The sequence below is a fragment of the Triturus cristatus genome, chromosome 2_2 (assembly GCF_964204655.1).
Source record: "Triturus cristatus chromosome 2_2, aTriCri1.1, whole genome shotgun sequence".
NCBI classification, from domain to species: Eukaryota; Metazoa; Chordata; class Amphibia; order Caudata; family Salamandridae; genus Triturus; species Triturus cristatus.
Genome location: NC_140582.1, coordinates 493,313,038 through 493,329,899, shown reverse-complemented (window position 1 = coordinate 493,329,899; position 16,862 = coordinate 493,313,038). Strand labels below are relative to the sequence as shown.

The following is a 16,862-nucleotide window of genomic DNA, read 5'->3' as shown; positions in this document are numbered from 1 at the left end:
GAATAAGACTGCAAGCTCGGGGACGAGGATTCTTCAGGTGCCACCACCACTTCGAGAGGTAAGGTGGGTAGTTGGAGGATAGGTAGGTACCCCGGGATTGGGCACAGGGGGCCGTGGGGCACCGCGTGCAGGGGTGCCTTTAGGTGTCGGGAAATCTTACCCTCTGTTGATCGAGGTTGGGGGGGGGGGGGGCACCTGGTTCTGAGGCTGCAGGCTTCTTCAGGAATGTCGAGGGAGGTCCTTGGGTGCCGGACTCTGGGTCAGTCGCCGTGGGGTCGTCCTCAGGGTCTTTGTTCACTCCGGCACTGGCCAGGCTCGGCTGGTGCAGTGTGCTGGGTTCGCGGTTCTGGGCTGCTGCCAGGGGTTAGAGATAGGTTTCGAGTAGAGCCTCTACTCATGGGAGTCCCAGGGGCTTAGAGCCAAAAGGTAGCCAGGTCCTCCGGGGTTGGTGAGGTTGCTAGCCACAAGAGATGCCGGGCTGGAGCAGGAGCAGGTTCGAGGGTCGACAGGCCGGTAGGGCTGGGGCCAAAGCAGTTGGTGTCTTACTCTTTTTAGCAGCTGCAGGGCAGGTCTTCTTTCTTCTTGCTCTTCGTAGTTTGGGATCTGGAATCTGTGGAAGGAAGGTTCAGGGTGCCCCTAAATACTAGATTTAGGGGCGTTACAGGTAGGTGAAGGGCAGGGACCAATGGGTCCCCGTCCTGGGGTGGGTACACCCCCTATCCTGCCTCTCTCCTGTGGGAGGGGGGCAGGAGCCTAGTCCTGATTGGGCAGGGCTTTCCATCTTCAAGATGGTGAGAGCCCGGAGATGTGCTTCACCTCGCCTCCCCCACCTGAGGGGGTTGGGTTGGCAGGCTGGCACATCCCCTGTCCTTATTTGGGGTTTCCGGCCAGAGCTTCCCGCCAGAGTGGGGGGTTGCAGGGGCCTGGGGAAGCTCACAGAGGCGGCATGCCTTTGAAGCTTCCCCCTGCCCATCCTGGGGGGAGGAGATTTAGCACCTCGCCAGGGATGTGCATTGTTGCAGGACCAGGAGAGCAGGGGCTCTCCTACCCAGGGGTCCAGCAACATGTCTGCTGGGTGGCAGCCTAGGCAGCCTCAGAGCAGACGTGGATCCGTAGGTTAGGTTCGAGGGGGCACCTCTAAGATGCCCTCTGGGGTGCTGGGTACATTAAATCCCACACTGGCATCAGTGTGGGTTTAATGTGCTGAGAAGTTTGATACCAAACTTCCCAGTCTTTAGTGTTGCCATTATGGTGCTGTGGAGCTCGTGTTTGACGAGCTCCCAGCACCATGTACTCTTTAAATGGCAGCACTGCACTTAAAGGGCTGACGAATGGACCTGGGCACTGTAGGGGCACAGTGCTCTTGTGCCCACACCATTGGCATAAGGCACCCAGCTAGAGGGGTGACTGATTTATTCCATGGCAGTGTATGTGATGGGCATGGCACGTCGACTGTTTGTCTTGCACCCAAACACTCAGCCTGCAAAGGCAGTGTGTGTGTGTAAGGGTACAGGGCCTCTAAGAGTGGCACAAGGAGTGCTGCAGCTCTTGGAGGCCTTCCTGGGTCACAAAGCCCTGGGTACTTAGGGTACCATTTACCAGGGGGTGACATGTGGCCAAGGTTTGCCAATTTGGGTTTGGTTTGTTTTAGGGAAGGGACATAGGCCCTGGGCACCTGATTGGCAGGAGTCCAGTGCACACTCAGTCAAAGTACATTCAGCAATTCAGCAAAAAGTGGGGGCATACCATGCAAGAAAGATGGCACTTTCTCACACTTCCACATAGCATTTCCCTTGGGGTCGAGGAACAAGCCTTCTGCACCTGCAGGTACCGACCGCATCTGCCCGGTCCATGTCTCTGGCCATCGGATCCACCAAGAGAGCAGCACTTCAGGAGGCCTTTGTGGCCCTAAGCCAATTCCATCTCTGCCGAGTTTGGAGAAGTCAGGCCCCCCAGTACCAATATCATGGGTACCGGAGCATTAGCCACGACCAAGCCTTGTTTAGTGTCCAGCTTGGGAGTCGCCAAAGCCGACCTGCCGATGAGGGACTTCAGGCTCAACGAGGCCTACAATGTTCAGTTTTCTTCCCCTCTCCAGGTCAGGTCACATACGTAAAGTGAGAGCCTCCAACACAAGCGACCTGCTGGACAAAATACCCCTGCACTTAAGCCCCACACACAACCCAAGTTCACCTAAACTAACAGTGTCTCCTTGCCCCAGAGACCGTCAAGAGCCGCGCCCACCTTTGGCTTCTTCTGGACTCGTGCCAAAGTCCCCCCTTGCTGCCTTTCTTTTACAGGCTCCCCGTCATTGACATTTAACACATAGCACGCAAGGTTACCACCCAGACAAGCACCTCGACTCACTAAGGCAGGTAAAACCGAACTGCTGGTGGTTTCTTGGACCTTAGCGCCGAACTACCTTGCGCCCCAAAATGCACCCTGAAGAAACGCTTGCAAGTTTATGTAAGCTTCTTCCATAGGATAACATTACTGCGTTTGAGGTTCATACCTCAAAACAGTTATTTTGCTATATTTTTGCTACTGTCAAAATGTGTAATACCGAAAGTACGTACCTGATCTTTATGTCTAAAAATATATAAAAATCTGTCATTTTTCTAAATTGGTTTTGGACTTCCTTCTTGAGAGCGTCTCATTTATTGACTCTGTGTTCAACAAATGCTAAACACTACCCACTGATAAGCCTAAGCTGCTCAGCCACACTATGACAAATAGAGCACTTGGGATTATTAATTTAAGACCTGTAAACCAATAAGGGCAGTCTGTACTTTTTGCATGGTGTGCTCTTATACCACATTAAAGCCACCTTTCTACATAACACCAAAAGGATGCCATCAATTCTCTGTGGCAAACAATGTGATGCACAACAGCCACAAGAGACCACATGGTTTCAAAGTGTTCTTTGCGGGAGGAATGTAGGCATCCAAATACACTCAAACCTCTGCCTTTGCCCAACTGTATCAGCTCTTAACTCTATTTTGGTCTCCCCTCCACATAAATAAGAATAATTACTTCAGTTGAAAAGTATTCAAAGCTGCTGTGAACCTCCTATTTAGCATGGAAAAAAGGGTAAAATCTGCCAAATTCACCGGTTTCCAAACTGGAGTTTAAGACTGCAAATATCATGCACAATACTGACCAGTCTGTTTCTCGCTAATAGTATGTCTCACTATGGACCAGCATGGTCTCTTCCATTTAGGGCCAATCTACTGCTCCACGTACTGTAAGATAGGCAATTTGCTGGTCAGATGTCATGCCTTTAGAGTGCAGAGTTCTCTTATTTGAAACCTCATCCATCCCCAAATGAGGGAGTCATGTAGTTCCCACTTTCCAGTAGGAACTGCGCATTTGTTTGGCAACAAATGTTGGGATGGGGCCAGACTGATTCAGAGCACCCCAGCAGGATATGTTGTCCTATAGTCCACCTAGCTCACAGTGCCAACATCAGCACACCTAGACCGGTAACCACAGAACGGGACAATCCAGACTCTCCCAGGAATCGTGGTACCAGATCTCGAACCCTTTCGCTTAGTCACTCGTGCACTCCGAGGAATATACAAGGAATACACAGAGGGGTATTTTCAATATTTATTGAAACATCGTGATTCTTGTATAGAATAGGTGTGCTGCAATGATCAATAGACAGAAGCAGATAAGAGTAATTAGAAGCATAAGGACAGTGAACAAAATAGTCTCACCATCTTGCTAAAATAATGTATATATCCAATCATATAAGATCGTATACTCCTGCTATGTGTTGCCCAACCTGGATGCTTAGGGTGTGCGTATGTGTTCTGCCAATAATCCCCAATTGGATGATCTAAACCTCCATTAACCTGAAGGGACAGTATGTAGGTCCCCATCTTGGTCACTGGATGGACATCACTCCTCGCAGAGGGATCTGCAAGCAGCTGGGCTGAGGTTTCAGCGTGTAGTGACCTCGCAAAGAGAGCAAGTGCTCCTCTGCCTAAACCCGGAAAATGCTTGTTTATTTATAACAAAAAGCATCCTTGCTCCCGAGCCGGGGCCCAAGTCAAGCCGCCATGGTTTAAGATCTATTGATAGCTGCGTGGTGACATGGATAAATAACAAATGATCCTATCTGCACAATGTATGCTCAGACCTTGTATGAGATGTTCAAGGTGTCGTGATAGTGTTCTTACGAAGTGGAGTTTGTAAGCAAATGCAATTTCATAGAAAATGATTCTCCACGGTCATGCACGCAAATGTATGTCAAAAGTCATTGTGGGAAAGGAAACTTAGAAAAACATGTGCATGTTAAGAGGGGAGCATTTATCCCCAAGCATAACTGAGCCTCGTGTCAAGGGAAGAACATTTATTGTAAGCTTATTTCCAAAGATCTGGTGTTTGCCATAGTGCCAATTTGTGCTGTCTTCAGTTATTGTTCAGTCTACAGCACAAAGATCCCAGTACAGTGTGAAATTTGTGCTTTATAAAAACCAATACATATAGAGTTCAAAAGGACACGATACACTGAAAAAAAATTCAAGAAAATAATTCAAATTGTATTACAGGTTTAAAGTGTTCACCAGAAACGTGTGTGTGTACATACATACACACACACATACACACAGATATATATATATATATATATATACACACACACACACACACACATTATCTACTGGCGGTCGCCAGTAGATAGTTATAGTTAGGACCGTGTTTCCATAGGAAATCTGAAAATTCTATTTTGAATAACTTAGGCGCCGGTTGACGGATCCTTGCGAAATTTTCAAAACTAATGGGGCGCTCCGCTCAGCTCCTACCCTGAAAGTCTCGGGGTGATTCATCAAGTGGGGGCTGAGAAAAAAGGGGGGGTCCCAAAACACGTTTTCCCCATGCATTTTCCCATAGGACCTTTAGTCGATGGTACAGCCCGAACGGCTGAACAGAAATACTTGAAATTTGGCAAAGAGGTAGTCCTCAGGTCAGGGATGTGCCTTTTGCATATATGGTGTCAATCTGTTCAGGAGTTCCTGAGAAAATTGCAGTTAAAGCACAAATATCTATAGCTGCTCGCACGGCCATTGTGTTAATAGAGGGACAGAGGAACAGAAAATGGCAAAAATTATAGGGTGCCGCACGTGTGCTGCTGTATCTTGCTCTCTATTAGTGGAATGCTGGTGTCCCCGTAAGAGAGAAGAGCATTGCACGCATTGCACCGTATATGCACCCTCTTAAACACAGGGTGTATATCCAGAGGAACAGAAGCAGGTGAAGCTGCCGCCGCAGATGAAGTGCTCGGCTGAGCTGCTGCGGATGTGCTCGGCTGAGCTGCTGCGGATGTGCTCGGCTGAGCTGCTGCGGATGTGCTCGGCTGAGCTGCTGCGGATGTGCTCGGCTGAGCTGCTGCGGATGCTGCTGGAGGGTTTTCTCTAGCAGCTCGAGCATAAGCCACAGGATGTACATCTCTAACGTGCCTGATCATAGTGAAGATACTAAAAGAGAATTTCTTTTTAGGATCTCCTCTTGATAAGACACGATCACAAAGAGTGCAGGTGACTTTGAGCATTCACCTTCTTCTGCCCCTGTTGAAATGTAAAAAATTGCCATATAAAAGAGTCTGTTTCCTCTGTCTGTCTCACAAGGGTCTCCTGCTCACTCCCAGAAGATGACTGCTGCTCTGCCATTCTCAAGTACTGGAGTACTCGAAAAGCTGCTCAGCTCCTTCTCCCAGGGAATCAGAAGTAATAATGAGGGGAGTGGGTGTGGTGTTGGAAGTTTCTGGAACTGAAACTACTATAAAACCAATGAAAAGTGTTGTTTCTAATTCACATGACTTGCCGTGCGCGCACGGAGCACGCGCGCACAGAGCACGCACGATGTACGCATGCGCACGTGGAGCACGTATGCATGCGTGCACCGCGCACGGACAAAAAACCTTAAAAAAAAATTTTAAGTGTTCATAAGTTTATAGAAGATATTAACTATGCTGTTCAACTCTATCCAAATTTAAAAATAAAAAAAAGAGCCATTCCATATTACAGGATTAAGTTAATCTATAAATATATATATATATATATATATATATATATATATATATATATCTCTTATTGTAAAATAAATATTTAAAAAATATAATACATACATAAATTAGCATTTAAAAAACCTTGCAAATTCACTTAAAAAAACATAGGTTTCACACACGTTATAGTTAGGAATTAGCATTTAAAAAACCTTGCAAAATCATTGAAATAACCATAGGTTTCACACATGTTATAGTTAGCTGGACATTTCACTCGTAAAAAAACCTATGAAATTCACTCACTGACCATGTCATGAGTGATGTAATATGTGACGTCATCAGCAGTGGATTGTGGGCGCGCGAGTTATAGTTAGCTGAACTAACTATAACGGGGGAATTTCATTGTTTTTTTACGAGTGAAATGTCCAGCTAACTATAACATGTGTGATGTTTTTTTCAGTGAATTTGCAAGGTTTTTTTAAATGCTAATTCCCAACTATAACGTGTGTGAAACCTATGTTTTTTTTCAGTATATATATATATATATATATATATATATATATATATGCATACATACATATACACACACACACATATATGCATACAGAGAACAGGAGGCACCTGAAAATGGCATGTGCTGCATTAGGGATGCTCCCAAATAAAACTTAAAGCCAAAATGAAGTATACACGTACGCCCTTCACATGCACAAACTACTATTCTGTAGCATTATGCAATATATTAACAGAAATGGAGGTCCAATCAGTGCCACCTTCGCCAAAAACTGGCAGCAACACAGACACACAAAAGGAGATACAGGGCAACTTTTAATAACACCTATATTACAGTAGAAAGTGTGTATTCATGGTAAACAAAAAAAGGAAGACAGATCTATTTCTAAAAATGTTTAGTAATCCTCTACATGTATAAAACAAGCACTGGGAAAACCTACAGGACTGGCTTGCATTTCAAGCCCTAGCTAAATATTTAAGTTTCCTTCAATGAATACAGAAACAATTGCTCTCTGTATACAATGCATCCATGAGATCAAAAAGTAAAAGTGCTAAGTTTTAATGTATTTTGAGATGTAAATTAGACCCCCATGCACTAAAATACTAAAACACCAAAGGCGGTGGAACGATACACTAAACAGCCAATAGTATGAGATGATAGAGAAGTAATCTACCTGGTGGTGCCCAAGTTCACTATGTATATTTTAAATAATTGATAACAAGTATGCATTAAGCTATGCCACCAAGCCAGGCCTGATCAATGAATGATCAGACAACTAACTTCATGAACTTGTCAAACCAGGTTCCTAGGCCTGGCAATAAGTTTATTGCCCTAAAGTCCATTCTGGGAAGTCCTGCAGGCAGTCGCACATTGATATGACTTCCATCTGACCAGATCTAATGGATACTCACATTACCTCCTGCTCTGAATGAACAAAGTTTAACAATTACTCACACGAAGGAGACTCCTCAAATCGGGTGCATACATTAGTTGCTTTAGAACTTTCGGTAAGAAGTTCCTCATCTTCTTCTTGTTCTGTTCTGCGATGTCGATAGCTATGGAGAATACAGCACACAATAACAGACTAGCATGAGTGAAGTACAGACACTATACTAGTAAAGGCACACAGTCTACTTTGCACGTACGCAAGCACCAACTGCAGAAAATCAAAAATAAAACAAACACCAACTATAAAGGCCGACATGGGCTAAATGTTAAACAATTAACCGAACATTAACAAACCCAACAACTTTTAATTGATACTTACTCTCCAGCGGATATCAGGCTCTGTTTGTCATCACTCTTCATACGTGGTCGACCAGGTTTCATCTTTAGAGGTGAAGTGGGGGTCTTTTGACCAGTTGGTTGAATAAAGTGGGCAAATACTTCTGTCTGCTTTAACAGATAATCAAATCTGTTTGATCTGTCAGTTTGCTGTAATCGAAAGGGAAACAAACCTAAGTAACCATTTGGGAGCAGTTCAACTTGTTCAGATCACCAGATAACTGAGCACATTTATCTACTACCTGAGTTTATTTGTTACCCTCAATTCAAACCTGCTTCAGGCTCCCAACCTTTTTTTGGCCTGAAGCAGTTTCTCTCGTCTTTGCTCTAAGGGTCTGTTTTATCAGTTTTCACAGCACCAAGAAAATACTGGCACTGAAGGCTAACAAAACAATTCCCACGAAACGTGTTCAAAATGGAGTATTTTAAATAGCACCAGCATTTGGGAACATTCTGCAGTTACTACATGCAGTTTCAATTGTTTTGTCTCAGATACTGGACCAACAGTCAAGAGCTCTTAAAACAATCAAGATAATTCTCTCCCAGTCTCCCCCTACTGCAGCCAAATGAATTTTTCATCTTTCTGCAGGAACACCACAGCCAGACTCGTCCTCAGCATCCCTCGACACGAACACATCACCCAACACCTGCAGAACCTCCACTGACTCCCCACTGAGAAGAGAGTTACTTTCAAGATTCTCACCCACGCCTACAAATGCCTCCACAACACCGGACCCCAATACCTCAAACAGAGAATTTCCTTTGTACCCAAGAGAATCCTCCGTTCCGCCAACCTTGCCCTCGCCCGAATACTGCGTATCTGCAGAGCCAGAACAGGTAGAAGAGCCTTCTCCTACATCGCGGCCAAGACCTGGAACTAGTTCCCGATCTACATCAGACACACCCCCTCCCTGAACATCTTCAGGAAGGGACTCAAGACCTGGCTCTTCGACTAAACGGAGCTTCTTACCCCAACCCCTCCCCTTCCCCCAGCACCTGGAGACCCTCAAGGGTGAGTAGAGAGCTTATAATACGCAATAGATTCATTTTCATCCAGCCATAACCCTAGGGGTTCATTTCTGCAAACTTATGATTTGCTTCATGTGCGCCCTACCCCGAGTAAGGCAACAGTAAAATTTGCCACCATTCCCATGCACTATCTTCCAAATAAAGCACCAGCCTTCAGCTACAAGCACAATGTACAGCCTCCTGGGCCTCTGCTCACTGGAACCCACTGAAAAAAATTGAAATGTACCATATGCATCTTATTAAATTTTCAGAGCCATCTACATATCCAAATTCAGTAATTAGGCAGGGTAGTTTATACTACCACAAGCCGCTCAAACACATCCCTTATTCTAGCAAGTACATATATCCACAGTCATGTTCTCCTCATCCCCTTCACCCACAAGACCCTGACAAAACACTGGCTCAAAATCCATTTGTGCTCCTCTCCCAGAGTAGGGTCACCTCTATACATCCATATATTTTTGGTCCAAATCAAGGTCAGCACCGCCCACCCAACCTGTCATGGACCTCTTGCAAACAGAGCACATTATGGTCACTCAGCCCGGAATACATTAGAGTGGAATCAGAACGTGCGAGGAACCCATCTTGCATTCACAAATCGCCGACTTTTTGGGAGAAATAATGTAATTTTTTCTAAATTCATTGATTGAAGAAAATCTTAAACGTATTGCATACAATTCTGTAAAACTATTTGCACTGTATGAAATTAGAAAAGTGGTTTATTTCCATTAGTGTTCAATTCAGGTTCTGCAGAATTTACAAAAGATTGTAAAGGGACACCCAATACCTTGTTCCACGGCAAGTAGTCTACCGCTTATGCAAGGCCACCAACTAACAAGAAACTGGAGATTCTTAAAAATAGAAAAGTTGAAATATATCGCCTTATCATGGGGATCGATAAAATGGCTCTTTGAAATCATCTTAAATAGGTTATCTAGACTAGACGTTACCGTAGGAAGCTGGTTCTTTATATAGTGGACCAAAATGGTGTACACTCTGTAAAGAGTCCAGGCAACCCTTATTGGTTTACAGAGGCAAAAATGATAACACTAAATGCTCTCTTAGTAGTGTGGGTGAGTAGTTTAGGCTCAGAGGAAGCATTTGTTGAACTCACAGGGGCAATAAATTGAGACAAGAATAAATCAGCGACCAATCTGGAAAAATAAGTCGTAATTTTATATACATTGTTATACCAAGAAGTTCGTTATAGAGTAAAAACTTTTTTAAAAGATTGAATTAAGGGGCATGGTCTAACTGGCGATGCAGTAGGACGCACGCTGGATGAGCTCCGGCGGGCTGCCGCGCACTAATGCTATTATAGCGGAGATGGGGGTCCCCTGACGCTAAACCCGAGGGTGTCCTAGGTGCAGATGATCCGTGGCACCCCTTGACGGGCGGAGGCCGGCGTGGGAGCAGCGGCAGCGGTGACCCGTTGAGGTGCCTCGATCCGGCGGTTGGTGCGCCTGCCATTTTGTGGTGATCGGAGGCCTCCAGACTTGCAGCACGGGCGATGCCTGGCGCTGCCCGCCTCCGGAGGTGAGGGAGCCATTGCGGGAGTGATCGCCCTGACAGCGGAGGGTGCGGAAAGCAGACCTGAGACACTGGCGCAGCCGGGCGGGTGGCAGGCCTGTAGCCGGCCCGGACCCGCCATTTCCCGTGCCATAACGGTGAGGCGCCTCAGACCCTGGGTCCCTGCTGGCTGGCTCTCCCGACCCGGGGGGGGCCTCCCCCTGCCCGGATAGTCGGTGGTGGCCGAAGAGTACTGGCAAGAGGCCGCGGCTTGACTTTGCCGCCGTTTCACCTCCCCCCTTCTTGTGGATACCGGGACAGCGTCTCCAAGAGTGTGAAGTCCTGGGCTGAATCCGCTTGCGGTTATACGGCTCTTACGTGGAGGAGCACACCAGGACTGCTTCCATCTGCTTCGTGCCTTTGAGAGTCTTTGCAGTGGCCTGCGTGGAGACCAGCGGGCACGGCAGCGCGGGGAATTCTCAGGCCCCCGGGAGTTTGCTGCAGCAGCAGCCGCCATATTGCCTGGAACTGTGAGTAACTAGAACTGCTGGGGCGCGCATCCCTGACCCCTCGCTGTGGGTCATGTGGGGGCGGGCTATCACCCTGGCCGGCACAGCAATTCCGCCATCAGTGAGGTCCAGCTATCATCGTGCCTCTCACCGGGGCGGGAGATGCCCTTGGGAGTGCCTCTGGCCGCCATCTGTGAAGTTGTTGACCGGGACTGCATAGCAGGATAGTCTGGGCCCATGTAGATCGCCCCCCGGAGGTAGCAGGGGCAGCGGGAAGTATCGCGGGTCGTCAGACAGCCCAGCGACAACGCCTGTTGCCTGTCAATTTGTGAAGCAGTGGGGCCCGGACGGCGGCGGTTGGTGAAGAGGACTGGCCATCCCCGACACTCGCCGACCTACAGGTGGCTGAGAGGCTTGGTGGTGAGTGACTATCTCAAGCACAGGGAGGCGGCAGAAGCAGACGGGGGCGGCTGTTGAATGTTGAGACCCCGGTGAGACCTGGTTTCCAGTGCTCCGCTTTTGCGCTGTGAGGAGGTCCTGTGTCAGTGGTTGCCTGGGGCCCGGGCCGCCTTTGTGCGAGACTCTGGTGGAACAACGGCTGGGGATTCCTCATACTGGGGGTGTCCCGGAGACTTTTAGGTGTTGCCTGTCCCCCACTGAGTTGCCTTCACCGGTCCCTTGACGCCAGTTTGACCTGCTTGCCTGGCCTGCTCCTTCTACTGGCTGGCGCCTGCCCTTACCATGGGGGGGGGGGGGGGGGGGGGGGCGCTTCCTTGCCGGTAAGGGGGGGGGGTCCTGCTCCTTTGACTGTGCATTGTCGTCAGCCGATGTCGGCCACTTTGCTGGACTGCTTCTACCCACTGATCCGCGAACTTATTGCTGTCACTTTGCCGGATGCTGGTGGTATCGGGCTGCGGCGCCTTGGGAGTCACTTGCCTGGCCGGATCCTGATCTGATAATTCTCGCTCTGGTGGGGTGAGAGTTGGGGCTCGGTCTGACTGCATGTTCCTACAGGGCGCTCATGTGCTTTAAAGGGCTGTGGGGGGGGCCGACAGGGGCTACTGGCATTTTGAGTGACTCAATACTGCGGAGCTGTGGTGGTGACTTGAATACTGAAATCCCCTACTCTGCACTATGTGGGTCTGCCGGGCTCGCGGTGAGACTGAACACCTCTGACGGAGTCTGTGGTGGGGAGGGGGACCTTCCGCGAGGCCGGTGCTTTGCAGTAGCAGCGGGGGGACCTCCGTTATGTGTTTGGTCTTACCATCGGCTGTCCAACCGTGCCTCCAGTATGACGCTCACTAATAGAGTCAAAGATGCCCCGGGGTCAGCCCCTAAGGACAACTTGGTGGCGGCCTTGTGGGGCAAGATGGGCTCATCTGCATCCGCTGAGGGACAGGCGCCGGCTGTGGGGGGGGGGGGGGGGGGGGAGGAGGGGGGTACTCGCTCCCGGTGACATAGGCCTTTATGTCCGAACTGAAATCTGAGATTGGCTCCCTGCGTACCGAAGTGCACTCTTGTGTCAGAGCGCTCTGGAGAGAGGTCGCGGATCTTGGAGGACGGGTAGATGGCTTGGAAAAGACGATGGATGCACAGACGGAAGACCAGGAGCAGCTTTGGCAGCGCCTGGCTGTCCTGGAAGACCAACACATAGAATTGCAGCTGAAGCAGGAGGATTTGGAGAATCGAAGTTGCCGGAATAACCTCCGCATCCGGGGGGTCCCTCTTGGTGCGGAAGGGAAAGACATCGTGACATATGTGGCGCAGCTGCTGCATGAAGTGTGGGGTGATGAAGACGCCTCACCCCCGGCCCTGGATCGGGCTCACCGGGTCTCTGGGCCTGCGGGCAGATCGGGCCTTCTTCCTGATACATTAACCAGGGTCCATTTTTTTACAGAAAAGGAAGCTATTCTACGGGTGGCACGGGCCAAGTAAGACCTCACGTATGAGGGACATAGGATTCAGATTTTCCAGGACCTGGCCCCCACCACCCTCAGGCGCCGCCGTACCTTCAAACCAGTGACTGATAAGTTGCGAAGCCTGAATATCTCCTATCAGTGGGGTCATCCCTTTGCGCTTATATTTACCTGGGAGTATAGGCGAAGGGTGATCCGGTCCTACAGGGATGCGGCGCAGTTACTTCAACTCCCCGCCTCACGACCCACCAACCCCGCTCGTCCTCCATCCTCTGAAGGGTTCCAGCTGAGCCAGCCTGGTCGACCGTGCGTAGGCGCTCCCCTCCTCTCAATGAACAGGACTCCCTGCACGCTAAACAGGACATTATAGAACACATTAAGTCCTTAGAAGGCGACAAATCCGACTCTGGTCCAGAAACTCCAACTCCGTGATCAACGGGCTGGGTGTCTGTGGTGGCTCCTGGAGCTCTTCTCTACGATCACTGCTCCTTATGGCCTAGTGCTTCCTAGTTGAGCTTGGTCTATGGGGAGGGGGGGGGGGGGGGGGGGGGGTGGTGGCTTGCAGTACCCCAGCTCCTAATCCTTTTTCTTTTGGGTGGCTAAAGCCGGAGCCCTCTCTTTAGTTGACTTCGAGACCGGTGGACGGCGTACCCCCCTCTGTTCCTGGGAGAGGGACGTCTCTACGCTTGTCTGAACCCTCAGGTGTAGGCTGGCCGGCGATTGGAACAGAGAAATGTGGCCCGGTTGGCCGACGTTGGGTATATCTCCGCTCACTTTCTGCCCTCCTACTTACCTGTATCTCCTTTTCTGCAGGCGCTAGGTATGGCGGGCGGTTGCTTAAGCAATCATGACGCGCACTTGGTGCTAGAGTCGGCGCGCTCCTGCGTTTCTTCCCTACCCCCCGGAAGCGCTTTCTTCGGTGACATGATGGACTAACTTGGAACTTGATTTCCCTATGGCTGTTTCTGGCCCATTAAAGATACTAACCCTTAATGTTAAGGGCCTTAATTCCCCCAACAAGCGGCAGCAGGTGTGGCGCTACTTGCAACAACATAGCCCGGACATTCTTTTTCTGCAAGAAACTCATCTGCTGCGTAGATACTCCCCGCATGGCACACCCAAGCTATCCCCTCCAGTTCTGGGCGTCGGCGGATACCAAATCGGCCGGGGTGACTATTCTCTGTAGGCCTGGAATCAGGCAGGGGCGCTCTAAAGTTTATCGCAGTCTGGATGGACGCTTCATAAGGGCGGAGGTGCGGGTGGGGGGGGGGGGGACGCCTACTTACACTTTGCAATGTTTATGCACTGAACCAGATGCAAGACTCCTATCCCCGAGCACTGATGCGGGAACATGTGCCACATGGCGAGCCCTCCTTAATTTTGGGAGGAGATTTTAACCTTGTGTGGGACCCTGCGATGGACCGTAGCGAGGCTTCCTCCAATGGGGCGGGAGCCATGTCCTCCACACTACGGAAACAGATAACAGATCTTGGTTTGCTGGACGCTTGGCGATATCATTCTCCGTAGGTGCGGGATTACTCGTACTATTCCCACGTTCACCGTTCGTACTCGTGTATTGATGATTTATTCATCTCCCATGATGCCGTGCGGGACACGGCGGGGGCGTCTATGTCCGACATATCGATATCTGATCATGCCCATGTGGAGCTATTCCTGCAGGATCCGTCCGCCTCTCCTGCCCACTCTCGGCAGTGGCGTCAGCCGTTGCAAGTCCTGCGCGACCCGGCAAATGTGGAGAAGATACGGTCCACCATTGACTCCTATTTTGTAAACAATGATCTTCCCGAAACTCCTTTTCCAGTGGTGTGGGATGCGTTTAAGGCTACCATCCGCGGCCACATCACATCCTTAGCGATTGCAGGCGCTAGAGCAGGAGGATCAGGGTCATTCCTCGGTCGTGAATCGACGACGGCTTGCTAACCTCCGGGGTCAGCTACGCACTAATAAGGCAGGGCGGTCCCTGCTAACCCTAAGACAACGCTATTTTGAGGTGGGGACAAAGTGGGCAGAGTACTGGTGCAGCGCCTGCGGGCACGTGCGGCGAAGGCCCACATAGCGAGTATCCAAAACGCTGGATGGGGTCTGGGCTACCACGGAACAAGCTAAATGTGAGGCCTTTAGGGCCCATTACGCTGCCCTCTATAAGGCGGACAACCCCTCGCCAGCCGATATAGACGATTTCCTAGCCCAATGCCCCTGGACACCAATTCACCCACAACATGCCCAACAATTAGAAGACCCCCTTGCGGCGGAGGAATTGCGGACGGCGCTGAAGGATGTGCCTTTTGGGAAGACGCCGGGGCCAGATGGCTTGCCATTGGTTTTTTACTGTACGTTTCTGCCGCAGCTCTAGCAACATCTCTTGCGGCTGTATAACTCCTCCTCGGCTGCGGAGGGGCCATCGTCCTCCATGGGTATGGCGGAAATAGCCCTTATTCCTAAACCGGGCAAGGACCCCACGCTATGCGCATCTTACCGCCCGATAGCTTTGCTGAACACTGATCTTAAAATCTACACCAAAATGCTCGCTAGATGCTTGGATCCCCACATGCCCGGGCTTGTGGAACTGGACCAAGTTGGCTTCATCCGCAGCAGACAAGGGGCGGACAATGTGCGTAAAATCGCGCACCTGGTGGGGAAAGCCCAGCACTGGAAAATACCAGCCTGCCTTCTCTCGCTGGACGCGGAGAAGGCGTTTGACCGAGTGGATTGGGGCTTTCTCCGAGCGGTACTACAAAAGGTCGGACTGGGTAGGAATATGATCTCTATGATCATGGCTCCTTATCTTTCTCCGCAAGCTCGGGTGCGAGTTAATGGGCAGCTTACAGATCCCTTCTCAATCTCTAGAGGAACACGACAGGGCTGTCCCTTGTCACCTCTGCTGTTTGCCCTGGTGGTAGAGCCCTTAGCGGAGATGATTCGGCAGCACCCGGACATACGATCTCCCTTGGGGGCCGGCAAAACAAGGTGGCACTCTTCGTGGATGATCTTATCCTTACCTTGTCGCGCCCGCATACATCTCTTCCGACACTCCATATCCTACTGCAGTCTTTTGAGCAAGTCTCGGGCCTCAAAATTAACCATGGAAAATCCGGGGGTCTGAATCTCACGATCCCACCAGAAGAGGTGCCGGTCCTGAAAATGCTCGCTCCTTACCAATGGGCCACAGAGCATATCCGATCTCTCGGCCTCCAACTGACCCACACCTTGGACACATGGACCCAGGTAAACTGGCGAGAGTGCCGGAGGACTGTTTTGGAAGATCTGAGGGGTTGGAAAAACCTCACGATCTCTTGGTTGGGTAGGCTTAATGCCGTAAAAATGTCAATACTCCCTAAAATCTTATATTTATTTCAATGCCTCCCCACCCCTATACCGCAACACCAAATACAGGGCCTACAGCACAATCTCATTCGCTTTATCTGGGGCAGACGCAGGCCGCGATTCTCCCACAGCACCCTCATGTCACCCCGCGACAGAGGGTGCCTTGCGTGTCCTAACCTCTTGGACTATTATTGGGCCTCACATCTTCGCTTCGTGTCGGAATGGATAGCCGTTGAGAGCGAAAAGGTGTGGTTCCATATGGACCGGACGCTAACTGGACGTTCAATTTGGGACCTTGCCTGGCATTATCGCACGGCACGCTCGCGCAGTGCCTATATAGCAGTCCCTACCAAAACGGTTCTGGATATATGGGAAACGATTGCAGTATGTAAGGGTTTAACAACCTTTCCCTCCCCAACCACACTCATAGTTCGGGCAACCCAGCTTTTCCCCCAGCCCTTCATCCGCCAGCCTTTGCTAATTGCTTACAGGGGGATGTAGGGTGATTGGTGATCTGTACGAGGGAGGAACATTTAAGAAGTTTGCCTGGTGTTGGGAGGACTTTGGACTCCCGATGAACGCGGGTTTACAGTACACGCAGCTGCGGCACTGGGTGTCCTCCCCAGAGATGCACAGGGCCGCTACCCGTCCATTCACCCCGTTTGAACGGCTGGTCCGTTTCTTTGATGAGTCAAAGGGCCTGATCTCTCGCACATACCAGATTTTACAACATCCGCCGGTCCTAACTCCGC

The 16,862-nt window shown here is 49.9% G+C and overlaps 1 protein-coding gene across 1 annotated transcript in view; it reads right to left on the bottom strand.

The window, feature by feature from the left end:
* The window catches only part of SMARCA5 (SNF2 related chromatin remodeling ATPase 5), a 433,972-nt gene that overhangs the window by 370,112 nt on the left and 46,998 nt on the right, over window positions 1–16,862 (bottom strand). The window contains exons 3-4 of the mRNA XM_085641606.1: window positions 7,786–7,952; window positions 7,473–7,573 (exon numbers count right to left, since the gene is read on the bottom strand). Coding sequence (XP_085497732.1) covers window positions 7,473–7,573; window positions 7,786–7,952 — 268 coding nt within the window. The remainder of the gene's footprint in view (window positions 1–7,472; window positions 7,574–7,785; window positions 7,953–16,862) is intronic.